General features: G+C 40.3%; 1 protein-coding gene across 1 annotated transcript in view; it reads left to right on the top strand.

Moving 5' to 3' along the window:
* Nucleotides 1–4,214: 4,214 nt before the first annotated feature.
* Nucleotides 4,215–12,890, top strand: part of CASS4 (Cas scaffold protein family member 4) — a 60,921-nt gene continuing 52,245 nt past the window's right edge. The window contains exon 1 of the mRNA XM_063297027.1: nucleotides 4,215–4,507. Coding sequence (XP_063153097.1) covers nucleotides 4,439–4,507 — 69 coding nt within the window. The 5' untranslated portion in view covers nucleotides 4,215–4,438. The remainder of the gene's footprint in view (nucleotides 4,508–12,890) is intronic.

Below are 12,890 nucleotides of genomic sequence, written 5' to 3'. Positions count from 1 at the left end.
GTGCTGTGTCTTTATTTTCTCAGAATTAGTCAATTCCTGTTTCTACATGATAATCCCAAATAAGGAATACATATTATGACTGCAAAATACTTCTAGGAAGTTCTGGTTAATCAGGTGCTTAGTTTGTGCCTTCTCTGAGCTAAAGGTGACATTTCAAAGAAATTTCATCACCAAGATACATATAATGGACAACTGCAAATTGGATTTTAATCCGTTCTATTCCCAAAGATCTGAGATGGATAATATGTTAGTAAAAACAGGGTAGATAATTAAAAGCCTATTAAGACGAGTCCATCTTCATCCCCGTTTACAGATCAGTTGTTCAGATATACTCTTAAATATTCAGCCAACATAAATATCTTATTTTCCTGACATTGACTTTTCACATGGGAACATTTACAGTCAAGGCATTTTCCTTGTGCACATTGTGTGTGCGCGCACAATGAAATTTTGCTCAATAGCACACTAAGACATAGTTTAATAAGCTGCAGTTAGTTAGATTTGAACAATAAAAACTTATTTGACAAACCACAATGGCTAAGTTTACACAAGGTGCTAAGTTATAATATAGTTGGCTTACTGTATAACAGCAAATTTGAAAATGGGCAGTGAAATAATGCACTAATACTTAACTCCCCAAAGTCTTGCTCTTAAAAGTTGTCTTGGCAAAGTAGTTTTACTCCTAAGAAGCACTAAAATAGACTTATTTCTAAAAGGAAGTGAACCCATTGAATGTTGTGTAAACAATTCAAAAAAGAGGAAGGGACTGCCAGGCATACAGATACTTGGGGTTACAATTCCCACACTTTTATGTTAATGGCCATGCTGACAAGTTCTAAGAGGAGTTGAAGCACCTAGTTGTCTGTCCTTAATCTAACCCTCTTGAGATCATGGCTCTGTTTGCATGACATTTGAGTCACAAACCAGCCATATTTTAGCTTAGTGGGCTGTTCAAACCCACTTGTGTGGTTAATTTGTGATTCATCATTTCATGAAAACCAGAAAAAACGTTCAGTGAACCATGATTAAGTTAACTTGTATGAACACGGCTAATGTACAATAATATGAAGAAGTTTTACCCTCTAGATGCCTTGTTCTTTTCTGCTGGAAAGTACTCTAAATTGGGCACAGTTGAAGCAAGGGACTGAGCAGTGGCAATAGTGTGCAGATGAGGCCCTTCTAGGAGCACCTTATTCAGGAGCCACAGAGCCTGGGACTGGCTGTACCCAGAAACCTGAGTGGGCAACTAAGAGTGAGTAACAAACAGGAAATAATATTTAATCATAAATCTGTATTTGGGAAGGAGGAGCATACTGATCGTTTGAGAAAATCTATGTACTTTTTTATGCATAAATTTTTAAAAATGTAAAATCCCATTTTAATCTGGAAAATACCCAAAATTTGGAAAGAACTGACACAATCTGCAGAACACAAAGGTATCAAAAAACTGAGTGAAGCAGATGAGACAAATACATGGATCAGAAGCCATTCCAAAAACCCCATTGTTTTAGGTTCTGGAAACTGCTTTAGGTCACAGCTCTAAGTGCCCCTGTTGGGTATACATTAAAGATGGGGAGGGGGACCATCTGCAGCTGTTTCTGGTTTCTCTTTTTCTGCTTACTCCATTTTCAGCCTGGTTTAACCAGATGTACCCAGCAGCTGGGGGGGGGGGGAGAGAAAAAAAGGCCTAGGGAAAAATAAACCCTAGATTGGGATAAAGGGGTGGGGAAACTTAAAATGTGATTAATGATTAAATGAATGTGATACACGATCATTCCCTCCATTTTCACTGTTCAAGCCTAAGTATGTATTGTGTGAGAGGAGAAGGATCAGCTGCCCTAGGAGGACTGTGAGCTTTACAGAATATTTGGAGGGGAATTGGCCAGAAGGGGGAAAGATTTGATGGAGCATGTGGGAATTGGCTTGAAGCTCTTCTTGATTGATCACCCATTCTTGGGCTTGCCTCAATATGAATGAGCTGGTGCTAAAGAAAGGCTTTGTAGTCCAGGGAGAGTTATGCAAAAACAATTGCAAAGTAATACTTATGCTGCTGTCCATTGCCCACTTGGATGGGACTAATGAATTTAGCGACAACATCAATTGAGTCAACTACATAGTAGTGGACTGTTATTGCATGGCTGTGTTGGTATGACACAGAATTGAAGCACAGTCCAGAAAAAACAGAGGAGCTGTTAGAAGATGGATTATCAGATCAGGTAAGCATCACCCTATCCTTGAAAAGGGTTGCACTCATTCTAAAGCAGTGTTTCTCAACCTTGGTGACTTGAAGACAGAATTCTGAGAGTTGAAGTCCACATGTCTTCAAATTGCCAAGGTTGAGAAACACTGTTCTAAAGGGTCAAGTTAAGGAGGTGGAGCTAAGATGGCAACGGAGCAGCGGCTTCCCTGCTGAGCTCCTTATGATATTTTATTTGTTCCAAAGGGTCAAGTTAATAGCCTAAGGGATTTTCTAGGTCCACCTCTGTCATTAGAGGCACATGTGTCCTTTCTGACAGAGCTTTTTACAAGCAGTCCTACTTAAAAATAGCCTCACTATGGCCTGGTAATTTACCGTTAAGATAATTGCAGTGCATTCTATGTGGGATTGCCCTTGATGACAATTCAGCAACTTCAGTTAGTACAAAATACTGAAGGGAGAGTACATATTTGTTAGATTTCTACCTGCATTTCTGTCTAGGTAGACTAAACCAAGAAATCAACTCCACAGGAAGGCTAAAACTACTTTTATTGAGATGGGCTATAATAACAGAACCTGGTAAGTCTGATTGTGTGGTACCTCCTTCTTATAGTTCAGTAAATTAGGGAGGTGTCTGTCTGATCCACTTCCAAATATTATCTGTCTTTGTGAACTTAAAATAAGTTTTACCCCCTGTTGCCTGATCTTGCATATCTCCTTCAAGGTCATTTTCCTTACTCTCTACAATTTTTCTAGAGCAGTGTTTCTCAACCTCAACAGCTTTAAGATGTGTAGACTTCAGCTCCCAGAATTCCCCAGCCAGCATTCAATTCTGGGAGCTGAACTCCCCACCTCTTAAAGTTGCTGAGGTTGAAAAACACTGTTCTAGAAGCTTATTACATGGGGCCTTTACTTCATCCTTGTAACAAACCCGTGTGGAAGTTTGGGCTGAGAGACAACCACCAGCTCAAAGACACCCAATGAGTTACCATGGCTAAATATCCTTGCCTAACTCCTTAAGCATTACACCACACAGGGTCTCTAACTGGAAAGAGGTCTTGGGCCATTGTTTTGCCTTTACAGCTTGGGTCTAAAGCAGTGTTTTTCAAACTTGGCAACTTAAAGATCTGTGGACTTCAACTCCCAGAATTCCCCAGCCAGCACAGGGAAATTGAAGTCCACAGATCTTTAAGTTGCCAAGTTTGAAAAACTCTTGCCTAAAGGATGTGAAGGCATGTCTCTTTCCATATATTCTTACAAATATCCTAAAGACCTCAGAGACATGCTCCAAATAGCTTCCATTGCTGAGGTTTGCTGAATGGTTATCCCCAAATCTGAAGTGAGGTATTTCTAGCACTGATTTCATTGTTTTTCCAGCACAAAAGTTCTTTTCACTGTTCTGAGTCTTTAAATATGTTAATATGTTAATATTTTACATGCATGTTTTGCATAAAAGCTTTCTTTTATTTGTTATTGTTTATATGTTATATTTTTAATTGTTGCTTTAGATTTAGACACTTAAGGAAAAATTTTGTTTGGAAAGTGCCATAGGCATTTTTTAAAATAAAAACAAGTTTAGTAAGACAAACATCTTATTTTCTAGGAAGTCAATTCCACTGAATTCCCTAGGATTTTCCTGTGAGCAGACATGGTCAAGATGATGGTGTTACATTTTACACACATCCTAATCCCCTGCATCCAGCAGCTGTCTTAAATCCAAAGCATGAACATAAACAGCATTGTTTACAAACTGTACATGCATCTTGAGCTCAATCTTTTAAGTCCTGATCCATTTTTGGACAGCCCCAGAACTGGATCGAGAACATCAATGACATTTGATCTAGGTAGACACACATTGTCCTAAAGCACATTATTCCCAATAGAAAGGCAAGTGCCAGGCTACTTCTTGCAATATGTTTACAGCTAGTAAGCCTCACAGTTCTTCCTATTTGTTGTCTAAAATAGGAACTACAGGAAGATGAAGCAAAGCAAAAAGTTTTTTTCCTGTGTGTGGTTATTCTAAGTAAAGCTGCAATCACTCATCAGAATTCAACTCATTTTAAAATTAGAACCCTCCTCTGTTCTGACAGTTTTGCACTGTTGGTCTTCAACTCACCTGAAAGAAATAGAAATTCCCTGGACTGGGATGTCTTTAGAGGGATATGATTTCAGATCCTTTTTCTCAAAACGCTTCTGACATCAGCCTTCTTGGAAAAGTCAGCTGTCCCGCTTTGATGATTGATGATGATTCAGGAAGTGGTATCTCTTACAACTATGGATAGAAATATTGGACTCTGCACACTTGTGAAGGTAGGTTTGGGCGGTGGGGTTGTTTTTTGTTTTAACAGAAATCTTTGTAATGTGATTTAAGAGATGTGTCTTCTGGTCTTGTACAGACATTCAAAAGTAAATCTCATAGAGATCTCTGAAACTTAATTCCAGAAAAGTGTGTCTATAGGACCACAGTTTAAGGGAAGTTTCTCTTTCAATAAGCTTTTTTGAACATAGTTGGACTGGTTTATGAATAAACCTTCAGAGAATAAAACTCTTCTATAGCATTCCTATACTTACTCATAGGCTTGCACTATTAACATTGTGAGCATATTTTGGAGGAGTCTAAAATATTATTTAAGAACAAAAGACAGGATAAAAATCTAATAATAATAATAATCAGAACTGAACTGGGCACAGCATATAACTATCTGTATCCTTGTGTGGTTAAGAAAAGGCTGATAGAGATATTTTTTTGTATGGATGTTTCTAAACGGATGACATAAATGTTTCTAAGCTGATGATGTTTCTACTGGGGAGGTCAGAAGATAAATTAAGCCTCACCATCCCAATGCTGACTTAGATGTTTTAGGAGAGCAGTTGGCTTCATGAAGCTCTAAGCTAGAGGTAGCACTTTCAAAAATCGCATTTTATGGTTCTAGTGTCCACTTAACCAAAGGATCCATGCATGATTAGACTGGAGTATGGCAAAGCAGCTTAGGGCACTCAAAGTCCAAAGTCCAAATGGGAAACACTCAGCAGAAAAATAGGTCTTACAAGGAGTTGGTATTCATCACAAACGGCCAGAATTGCATATTGCTATGGTTAATATCCAGAAGTTGATACTGGAATAATTTCTAAATCAGATTTTTGTTTTAGTGTTAGATCTCTTGCCTACCCATAGAACTACTGCATACTGAAAAATATGGGTTGGCCACACATTGGCAGCAAGAATCTATATCAAGTAGCTTGCATCTAGTAGTCCTCCAGATTATTGTAACCCAGACCTGATAGTACTAACAGATAAAGTTTATAATAAAGTTTAATATGGAGGCAGGCAACTTGGTGTAATTAATGGACTTCAGTTTGACATCAGGACATAAAACAAGGACAAATTAATATCAGAGCATTTAATCTCCCAGGACACTCCATTGCATATTTCAAAGTAGTTGTTTTGGAACGAACATATTTTACCAGCAGAGAGAGAGACTGAGAGATTGAGAGAGAGAGAGAGACAAAGAGACAGACACACACACACACACACAGAGAGAGAGAGAGAGAGAGAGAGACTGCTGAATTTACATACATTCAGGCCATGTCAGAAGGACTCAGTAGGGTTTTAACACATTACAATTCATAAGTGATAAGGTACCTGTAACCTGTCTCCTTCAGCAAAGGATCGTTACCTTGTCATGGTGCTGGAGCTTGAGCACCTCAATGATGCCAAGAGCTAAACTGCGAAGGGCCACCCAAGATGGGAAGGTCATGACAGAGAGGTCAGACTAAATGCGATCCCTGGGGAAGGTAATGGCAACCCACCCCAGTATTCTTGCCGTGAAAACTAAATGGATCAGTACAACCAGAGATATGTCGGTATACCATCGGAAGATGAGACCCCCAGGTCGGAAGATGGTAAAAATACTACTGGGGAGGAACAGAGGATGAGCTCAACTAGCCCCAGACGTGATGACGCAGCTAGCTCAAAGCCGAAAGGACAGCTAGCGGCCGACTGTGCTGGTGGTGAACGGCGAATCTGATGTTCTAAGGATCAACACACCATTGGAACCTGGAATGTAAGATCTATGAGCCAGGGCAAATTGGATGTGGTTATTGGTGAGATGTCAAAATTAAAGATAGACATTTTGGGCGTCAGTGAACTGAAATGGACTGGAATGGGCCACTTCACATCAAATGACCACCAGATCTACTACTGTGGACAAGAGGACCACAGAAGAAATGGAGTAGCCTTCATAATTAATAGTAAAGTGGCTAAAGCAGTGCTTGGATACAATCCAATGTATTGTATCTAAATGGATAAAACTAAATGGATCAGTACAACCAGAGATACGTCTGGTAGAAATTCTGAGAGTGCCTTGGACTGCCAGAAGATCAAACCAGTCCATCCTCCAGGAAATAAAGCCAGACTGCTCACTTGAGGAAATGATATTAAAGGCAAAACTGAAATACTTTGGCCACATAATGAGAAGACAGGACACCCTGGAGAAGATGCTGATGCTAGGGAGACTGGAGGGCAAAAGGAAGAGGGGCCGACCAAGGGCAAGGTGGGTGGATGATATTCTAGAGGTGATGGACTGGTCCCTGGGGGACCTGGGGGTGTTGACGACCGACAGGAAGCTCTGGCATGGGCTGGTCCATGAAGTCATGAAGAGTCAGAAGCGACTAAACGAATCAACAACAACAACAAGCTGTCTCACTTGTAATCTGCATGTGCATAACCACCCTGCTTCCCCCACCCTTTCCTCTCCCCTACCTCATTCCAATTTAAATCCAACATCTGTTTATGCTCTTCATGCATCTGATGAAGTGAGCCATAGTTCACAAAAGCTTATGCCTTTTAATTAAATCTGTTAGTCTGAAAAGGTACTCCCAGATTCCTGATCATTGGTCTTCAACTATCCAGCAAGAAATGTGTGAATTGTTGTTCCAAACATCTGGAAAGCATCAGTTTGCCTGCATTTGCCATGATTAGTTTGTTAATCCAGCCAGCTCACTTGAAACCAGAACTCTTGAAATGTGGTCACATTACAGCTTTGGAGTGTATCTCTGGGTAACTTAATTAACTTTATGTCTAATATAATCCAGCATATGTGTACAAGTAATATGTGTATAAGCATATGTGTATAAGTCATAAGTAAGGCCCACTAATTCCATAGGGTTTACTTGGAAGTAGGCAGGAATAGGAGCTTTAATATAGTTTAATTATTTCTGAACACACCACTTATGTGTCTGTATGCAGAATGACAAAACAATGAGATTTATGCATACTTTTTGAGGCATACTGGTTTTGAGACTTTATCAATATATGCTGAAAAATAAACTTTAGTCAATACTAAGGCAAAATGTATAATGGTAGGGTTTCTTCCCCAGTTAAATACAAGGGTATGACCGTATCTTATAGAGTGAAGGAGTGTAATGTTTGGACTACATGGGGCTGCCCTTGAAGAACATTTGGAAGTTCAGCTGGTACAGAATGCAACTGCACGGGTTATAAATAGTGTCAGCTGTTTGGCACATGTAGCACCACAGCTTTGAGGGGTGCATTGGTTGCCAGTGTGTTTCTGGGTGCAATTCAAGGTGCTGGTTGTCACCTTTAAAGCCCTTCATGGCTTGGGACCGGGTTACCTGAGGGACCATCATTTCCCAGTTGTTTCTACCCGTCCAATCCAGTCCGGCAGGATGGGCATGCTCCAGGTCCCATCAGTCAAGGAATATCAGCTGGCAGGGACCAGGAGACATGCCTTTTTCCCCATAGTGCCTGCCCTCTGGAACATCCTCCCTCCTGAGATTAGGATGGCCCCAAACCTTTTGGCTTTTTGGAAGGCCTTGAAGACTTGGCTTTGTGCCTGGCCCTGGGGTCCCAAGTGTGTGAAGGGCCCCGTTTCCTAGTTGTGCTGACACTGACAGATTATAATATCTCTTGGCTGCTATTTCTATTTAATTTCTTTTTGCACTGTTTTAATTGTTTAACTGTTTTTATGACTGTTAGCCTACAGTCACTGGTTTGAGATGGACAGCTATATAAACTGAATAAATAGATAAATAAAATGCTGCAGAATTAAGAAGAGGACACAGAATGATAAAGAGTTGAAGTAGTTGTCTAGTGAGCAAATAGTTAGAATACTTGAAGTTCTTTAATTCAGGGGGAAATGAATAAAGGAGGTGATGATAAAGAAGTCTAAAATTATACATAGTGTGAATAAGCAGAATTTTTTCTTAAAACAGGGATAGAGGGTCATTGAATGATGAGAAGTTTGGAACAGACATAAAGAATTATTTCTTCATCCCAATAGATAGTTAAATTATTGAACCTGTATCATGAACCTGTATCATGATATACAGATTGGGTTCACACATAAGACTTTAAGCCATAAGCCATGGTTTATAAACTTCAGTGACCAAGTTCACATAGTATGCTAAACCAGGCTGTAAAGTACATAGGACATCTGCAGATGGTATCAATAGAACCCTAACATTAAATTATATTTTTAAGATTTAGTTTTAAAATAATCAAAATAGGAGGAGGAAGGAGTATTAGGTATGTTAGCCGCCTTGAGTTATTTATAAAAATAATAAAGTGGGATAGAAAATAAATAAATAAATAAAATCACTGAACATTATGATATAGGGGGGGTGAGATGGTTGAAATTTCATCAAATATATTTATTGTAATCCTTTGATGCTTGAGCAAAGGATCGTTACTTTGTCATGGTCTGGAGCTTGAGCACCTCAATGATGCCATGAGCTAAACCGTGAAGGGCCACCCAAGACGGGAAGGTCATGACAGAGAGGTCAGACTAAATGCGATCCCTGGGGAAGGTAATGGCAACCCACCCCAGTATTCTTGCCGTGAAAACTAAATGGATCAGTACAACCAGAAATATGTCGGTATACCATCGGAAGATAAGACTCCCAGGTCGGAAGATGGTCAAAATGCTACTGGGGAGGAACAGAGGATGAGTTCAACTAGCCCCAGATGTAATGATGCAGCTAGCTCAAAGCCGAAAGGATGGCTAGTGGCCAACGGTGCTGGTGGTGAACGGTGAATCCGATGTTCTAAGGATCAACCATTGGATGATTGGAATGTAAGATCTATGAGCCAGGGCAAATTGGATGTGGTTATTGGTGAGATGTCAAGATTAAAGATAGACATTTTGGGCATCAGTGAACTCAAATGGACTGGAATGGGCCACTTCACATCAAATGACCACCAGATCTACTACTGTGGACAAGAGGACCACAGAAGAAATGGAGTAGCGTTCCTAATTAATAGTAAAGTGGCTAAAGCAGTGCTTGGATACAATCCAAAAAACGACAGAATGATCTCAATTCGAATTCAGGGCAAGCCATCTAACATCACAGTGATCCAAATATACGCCCCAACCACAGATGCTGAAGAAGCTGAAGTACAGCAGTTCCATGAGGATCTGCAGCACCTACTGGACAACACACCTAAAAGAGATGTTATTTTCATCACGGGAGACTGGAACGCTAAGGTGGGCAGTCAAATGACACCTGGAATTACAGGTAAGCATGGCCTGGGAGAACAAAACAAAGTAGGACGTAGGCTGATAGAATTTTGCCAAGACAACTCACTCTGCATAACAAACACTCTCTTCCAACAACCTAAAAGACGGCTTTATACATGGACTTCCCCAGATGGACAACACCGAAATCAGATTGACTACATCCTTTGCAGCCAAAGGTGGTGGACATCTATACAGTCGGTAAAAACAAGACCTGGAGCTGACTGTAGTTCAGATCACGAACTTCTTCTTGCACAATTTAGGATCAGACTAAAGAGATTAGGGAAGACCCACAGATCAGCTAGATATGAGCTCACTAATATTCTTAAGGAATATGCAGTGGAGGTGAAGAATCGATTTAAGGGACTGGACTTAGTAGATAGGGTCCCGGAAGAACTCTGGACAGAAGTTCGCAACATTGTTCAGGAGGCGGCAACAAAATACATCCCAAAGAAAGAGAAAACCAAGAAGGCAAAATGGCTGTCTGCTGAGACACTAGAAGTAGCCCAAGAAAGAAGGAAAGCAAAAGGCAACAGTGATAGGGGGAGATATGCCCAATTACATGCAAAATTCCAGAGGTTAGCCAGAAGAGATAAGGAATTATTTTTAAACAAGCAATGCATGGAAGTGGAAGAAGACAATAGAATAGGAAGGACAAGAGACCTCTTCCAGAAAATTAGAAACATGGGAGGTAAATTCCAGGCCAAAATGGTATGATCAAAAACAAAGATGGCAAGGACCTAACAGAAGAAGAAGAGATCAAGAAAAGGTGACAAGAATATATGGAAGACCTGTATAGGAAGGATAACAATATCAGGGATAGCGTTGATGGTGTGGTCAGTGAGCTAGAGCCAGACATCCTGAAGGGTGAGGTTGAATGGGCCTTAAGAAGCATTGCTAATAACAAGGCAGCAGGAGACGATGGCATCCCAGCTGAACTGTTCAAAATCTTGCAAGATGATGCTGTCAAGATAATGCATGCTATATGCCAGCAAATTTGGAAAACACAAGAATGGCCATCAGATTGGAAAAAATCAACTTATATCCCCATACCAAAAAAGGGGAACACTAAAGAATGTTCAAACTATCGAACAGTGGCACTCATTTCACATGCCAGTAAGGTAATGCTCAAGATCCTGCAAGGTAGACTTCAGCAATTCATGGAGCGAGAATTGCCAGATGTACAAGCTGGGTTTAGAAAAAGCAGAGGAACTAGGGACCAAATTGCCAATATCTGATGGATAACGGAAAAAGCCAGGGAGTTTCAGAAAAACATCTATTGACTATTCTAAAGCCTTTGACTGTGTGGACCATAACAAATTGTGGCAAGTTCTTAGCGGTATGGGGATACCAAGTCCTCTTGTCTGCCTCCTGAGGAATCTGTATAATGACCAAGTAGCAACAGTAAGAGCAGACCACGGAACAACAGACTGTGTTAAGATTGGGAAAGGAGTACGGCAGGGCTGTATACTCACACCCTACCTATTCCACTTGTACGCAGAACACATCATGCGACAAGCTGGGCTTGAGGAATCCAAGGCTGGAGTTAAAATCACTGGAAGAAACATTAACAATCTCAGATATGCAGATGATTTGACTTTGATGGCTGAAAGTGAAGAGGAACTGAGGAGCCTTATGATGAAGGTGAAAGAAGAAAGTGCAAAGGCCAGCTTGCAGCTAAACCTCAAAAAAACCAAGATTATGGCAACCAGCTTGATTGATAACTGGCAAATAGAGAGAGAAAACGTAGAAGCAGTGAAAGACTTTGTATTTCTAGGTGCGAAGATTGGGGGTGTTGACGACCGACAGGAAGCTCTGGCATGGGCTGGTCCATGAAGTCACGGAGAGTCAGAAGCGACTGAACGAATAAACAACAAATCCTTTGATTACTGCACTATGGAGTTTGATCAGACATTAGCATCATGTCATTTTCATGTATGACACCATGACATGTGTGACATCATCATGGCTTGTACCAGACCTCTATGGAACATTGACATTCAGTATCTGAAAAGTTGAAGAACTCCACACTAAGCCAAAATAAAACAAGCCACATTTTTGCCCAATGTGTGAATCATATTATAGCAGTGGTCATGAGCTTAGTTATCTTAGAATAGTGTTTTTTAAAAGTTGATAACTTTAAGGTGTGTGGACTTCAACTCTTGCATGTGGCTGGGAAATTCTGGGAGTTGAAAACCACACTTCTTAAAGTTGCCAACTTTGAAAAACACAGTCTTAGAAAGAAGTAAATACATTCATAGAACATGAAAGTATCTGGTTGGCTGGGGAATTCTGGGAAAAGCATGCTGGCCAGGGAATTCTGGGAGCCAAAGTCCACATATCTTAAAGTTGCCAACTTTGAAAAACATTGGCTTAGAAAGAAGTAAATACATTCATAGAGCATAAAATATCAATGGCTCCTCGTCATGTTGCCTGGCTCCAGTATCAGAGACAGAACACCTCTCAGTAACAACAAGAAGATGCTTGTTTTATACCTCTCCTACTTTTATGACCTTTCCAATGCACATCTGGATCAGCTGCTGTGAGAACAGAATAGAAACAAAGTCTTAGTTGCTTAAGACTGCACTCCTTTGCCCACATACCTGGTAGTAAGCCTTATTAAATATGATGGCTCTTACAGCTGAATAATTATGCTCACAACCGGTCTGCATAACCTTAACTTAAGCCTTAACTGGGTTTATTCCCTCATGCCTATTAAGACACTAATTGGCAAAACCTAAATTTGTTTGCATATCAGACACAATAGGATTCTCTTATTTCTACTCAGTGGTAGTATCTGCTTCAGCAAACAGATCTGCTCTGAAGGTTTCCTTGAGGACTGTAAAATGCTTGTTTTTCTTTGTTTCTTATTTTCATTTGGGAAGCAGCCATAGAAAATATATTTAACGACTGTATATTTCTTTCAATAGGTTATATGCTTTTATAAGGTTTCCTCTTTTGTCGCCTTTTTCCATCCTGAGAGCTCAGTATGGTTTCCTCATTTGAAGCATAAGGAACTTTGCTTACTCAGAGCTGGCCTGAACATCCGCTTCTAGCTCTGGGTTTCTATCTGTTCGTATTTGTGATTTCTCAGGGAGCTGATTGTGTTAGCACTCAAATATGAAGCAGCCTACGTGATGTGAGGTGCAACTCTGTTA

This window comes from Candoia aspera, chromosome 3, assembly GCF_035149785.1.
Source record: "Candoia aspera isolate rCanAsp1 chromosome 3, rCanAsp1.hap2, whole genome shotgun sequence".
NCBI lineage: Eukaryota > Metazoa > Chordata > Lepidosauria > Squamata > Boidae > Candoia > Candoia aspera.
Note: the sequence above shows the minus strand (reverse complement) of the source record. Positions and strands in the feature narration are given on the sequence as shown.